This window comes from Acipenser ruthenus, chromosome 13, assembly GCF_902713425.1.
Source record: "Acipenser ruthenus chromosome 13, fAciRut3.2 maternal haplotype, whole genome shotgun sequence".
In the NCBI taxonomy this organism is placed as follows: Eukaryota; Metazoa; Chordata; class Actinopteri; order Acipenseriformes; family Acipenseridae; genus Acipenser; species Acipenser ruthenus.
Window position 1 is genome coordinate 763458 of NC_081201.1, and position 3818 is coordinate 767275.

Sequence of the window (3818 nt, forward strand, 5' to 3'; positions counted from 1 at the left end):
CTGTCATAGACAGATAGACAGATAGACGTTGCACACTGCATCCCCGCTGTCTCTCTGTCCTTTCAGATGAACAATTGGTTTAGCTGCCACTGCAAATCCTGTGGAAATCAGTAAACCAGCTCAGAAGACGCAGAGAGAGATCAGGGATTACCAGGGATTGAGGGGGAGAGACAGAGAGATGGCGAGATAGCAATGCTGTTTGTAAAATGTTACCAACGTGTACACATCATCATCACAATAATAATAATAATAATAATAATAATAGGGCTCTGGACTCTTGACCGGAGGGTTGTGGGTTCAATCCCCAGTGGGGGACACTGCTGTTGTACCCTTGAGCAAGGTACTTTACCTAGATTGCTCCAGTAAAAACCCAACTGTATAAATGGGTAATTGTATGTAAAAATAATGTGATATCTGTATAATGTGAAATAATGTATAATGTGATATCTTGTAACAATTGTAAGTCACCCTGGATAAGGGCGTCTGCTAAGAAATAAATAATAATAATAATAATAATAATAATAATAATAATAATAATAATAATAATAATCTTTATTTTTATATAGTGCTGTTCATAGTGGACCACCATCACAAAGCACTTTAGGCTGTGAAAGGTTTTAGGTATGCAGGCAGCACTGAATAAAATGTGCACCAACAAAAACAGACGGACAGTATCTGTGTTTCGGCATGTAATGTTTTTCAGTGTTTTTACAAAGCGTTACCTTTCTGTGCACCCTCTTTAACTGAGATTGCTCCAGTTACAAACATTTTTTGTTTTGTTTTCTTCTGGTCATTATTTTGTTGTCTGTGTGTGTTCTTTTGCCTGCACATTTAATTAGATATATGTTTTTAATTGAAATCAAATATACCAATCGAAGCCAGGGTGGTCGGGGTTAATCTCTAAAGTAGGAAAGAAGGGAGCAGCTCGGGTCACCTGTGTCAATCCTCCCCCTTTCCGGCATTAGTGATGTCAGAAATCAGCCTGACACACTATAAATGTCCTGCTTTACTGGGATCCTGTCCAGTCACTGGTCTACACTGACAGCGGGAGCAAGAAGCCAAATAACAAGACAGTTAAGAGACACCCTCTCATCTCATCTCTCATCTCTCTCTGCTAGCCTTTCATCACAAAACTTTGGACTGTAAGTATGCTTGCTTTTACTTTTGTTCAAGCCAGTCAGCATTTGTACGTTTTCTGCAGCAGCTGTTATACTGTGGTATTGTTTTGATATTCCTCATTGAAATTGCTGTAACTGTGCTGTCAGTTTATAGACTAGTCTTATCTCAGTAGAGTTAGTGGTATCTGAAACAACAGCATGGCCTCATTTATAAAGCCAGAGTCCATGCTATTTGAATCCAGTAAATTAATCCTACAGTTCTTCTTTGGATAGTTTTCAGACAGGGAGCATGCATTGCCCCACTTGTATCTTTACAGTTTGACCTCATCTGTCTGTGTTCACATCCATATTGAGAAGAAGTGGCATGCAGAATCCAGCTGTCCAAAACCGTATTAAAAACTCCCAAAGCAACAGGCGACAAAGATGCAGTTAAATTTAAACGTTCACTGTTCATATAGAATAAATATGTAATACTTGGCTGAATGTGCCACATGCACATACTATGATTATTATTATTTTTTAGTCAAAGTTTAAACTTCAAGAGCATTCAATCAAAGTAAGCCACATTTAGGACCACCGTTACTCTGGAGTTATGAAAAAAAGGATTCTGCAGCGGAACGACTCCTTTGTGAAAGCATGCCATGATTGGAATGGATTGATATTTTTGTTCTGTTTTGTCTGGTCTCTCAAGCTTGCTTGCGGTTCTCTCCTGAAACATGCCCATTGGGAACAGCCCTACAACGAACCCCACTAATGTGATCGGGGGACCTGCCACCCCTCGGAAAGGACCCCCCAAATTCAAACAGAGGCAGACGAGGCAGTTCAAGAGCAAGCCTCCCAAGAAAGGAGTAAAGGGGTAAGTCAGAATCAGGCCCTGTACTGCCCTGAGTGAACAGTAAACTTGTTACAGTCCTGCATGACGAGATATAATAATCCAAGAAGAACATGTTAGTTATCTGCATATGAATGTACAACATGCTCTCAATGTAGTTACTGAATGTCTGTTTCACATTTTGTTTAAAAACTGTGCTTAGATGAAGCTACGAAATGGTCTGGCTCATTGCAGGACATCGTCATTCATTTTTCCTTTTATTATTATTATTTTTTTTTTTATCTATTTTGCAGTTTTGGGGACGACATCCCTGGGATGGAGGGCCTTGGAACAGGTACAGAAATGGGTTTCTACTGTCTAAATCAACATGCGGAAATAGATGATCAGTTTTATAAACTCTACAATCGATCAATGGATTCTTATTCTTTTTCTTTCCCTCCTTTCAGACATCACTGTCATCTGCCCATGGGAAGCTTTCAGTCACTTGGAGCTCCATGAGCTGGCCCAGTATGGCATCGTCTGAGGGGGAACAATACCCAAGAACTTCTCCAACTTAGCATGAAGCTTGTTTTTGTACTAGTTTACATTCGTTAAGAGATTGTCTTGTGTCCGTGTCCCTGACTGTAACTGATATTTCAATAAAGCCTTTCTGTCTTTTACCTACTGGTGTGTTTTAATAAACCGCGATCCTCCGTGAACCATCCCAAATCACCCCAAAACCCTGATCACTAAACTCACAGCAGAAACAAACTCTCCATTTGACTGATAAATCGATTAACAGAAGAGCAAGTTGTTAGAGTGCCATCACTTTATTTATTTCAGAAGACGTATCTTAATTCTACTGTCCGTCTTACCCTCTAAACCTCCTGCCCTAGTCCTCTGAATTGGGTTCTTAATCTGTCATGGATGAAGTTGCACACTGCATCCCTGCTGTGTCTCTGTCTGAACCTTTCAGGTGAACAATTGGTTTAGCTGTCACTGCAAATCCTGTGAAAATCACTAAACCAGCTCAGAAGACGCAGAGAGAGATCAGGGATTACCAGGGATTGAGGGGGAGAGACAGAGAGATGGCGAGATAGCAATGCTGTTTGTTAATGCACTAGCTTTTCCACCTCTCAAAGCTTGGACTCAAAATCTGATTTAAGTCACAAGGGGAATGAGTTTTGCCCTTGTGTCTTTGTGCTCACTTTATCCTGCAGAACATAAGAATGGCTGCAAGGCTGCTCAGGACAAATACTGTAGCGACATTTACCCCTGTCTGTGAACCTGAGCAGGGCAGTAATGAAGTGCCAGAGGGCTTGGAGATCTGAGGGTTCCACAGCCAGATCTGTGCAGACACCAGACTGTGTTCAGTCGTATTGGATTTGTGAACTGGACAGAGTTCTTCCATGAAACCCGCAGTGTTGTGCTGTGGCAGAATTCATTCTATTGGGTATTACCGAACTGAATAGATACACACACACACACACACATTATATATATAAAGAGAACAGACCACCACTAGTCATTAGGGTGTTTCATGTGTACTTGAAATAATAACTTGTGGGTTTTCAATTTCGTTTTGTTAGGACAGTATTTTATGATCTTCTTGGTTAAGGATTGACAGCAGCTTGCAGTCTGCACTGTTCACTACAGCAGCCTGGGGGGGCCCCTCTTCCCAGCGCTGCCCGGGGGCGTGGGGGAGGCAGCAGGAGCAGCACGCTGCCGGATTTCAGAGCGTGCCAGAGGCTGTGAGTGTAGTAGTAATTCTGCTCTGTCTCCAGTAAGGTGAACAAGGCGATGGCAAGCATTGCCATCCCCGCACCGGGCAGCAGGTCATACAGCCAGCGTCTCCGGGAGCTGGGGTAGCACTGCCCCTTCTGCAACCC

The 3818-nt window shown here is 42.2% G+C and overlaps 1 protein-coding gene across 1 annotated transcript; it reads left to right on the forward strand.

Moving 5' to 3' along the window:
* The first annotated feature begins 993 nt into the window (after positions 1-993).
* LOC117418017 (retinal cone rhodopsin-sensitive cGMP 3',5'-cyclic phosphodiesterase subunit gamma) lies at positions 994-2609 on the forward strand. The gene is made up of 4 exons (XM_034030521.2): positions 994-1142; positions 1810-1974; positions 2244-2284; positions 2397-2609. The coding sequence occupies exons 2-4, from the start codon at positions 1835-1837 to the stop codon at positions 2471-2473; spliced, it is 258 nt and encodes an 85-aa protein (XP_033886412.1). The 5' UTR covers positions 994-1142; positions 1810-1834; the 3' UTR covers positions 2474-2609.
* Positions 2610-3818: the final 1209 nt, after the last annotated feature.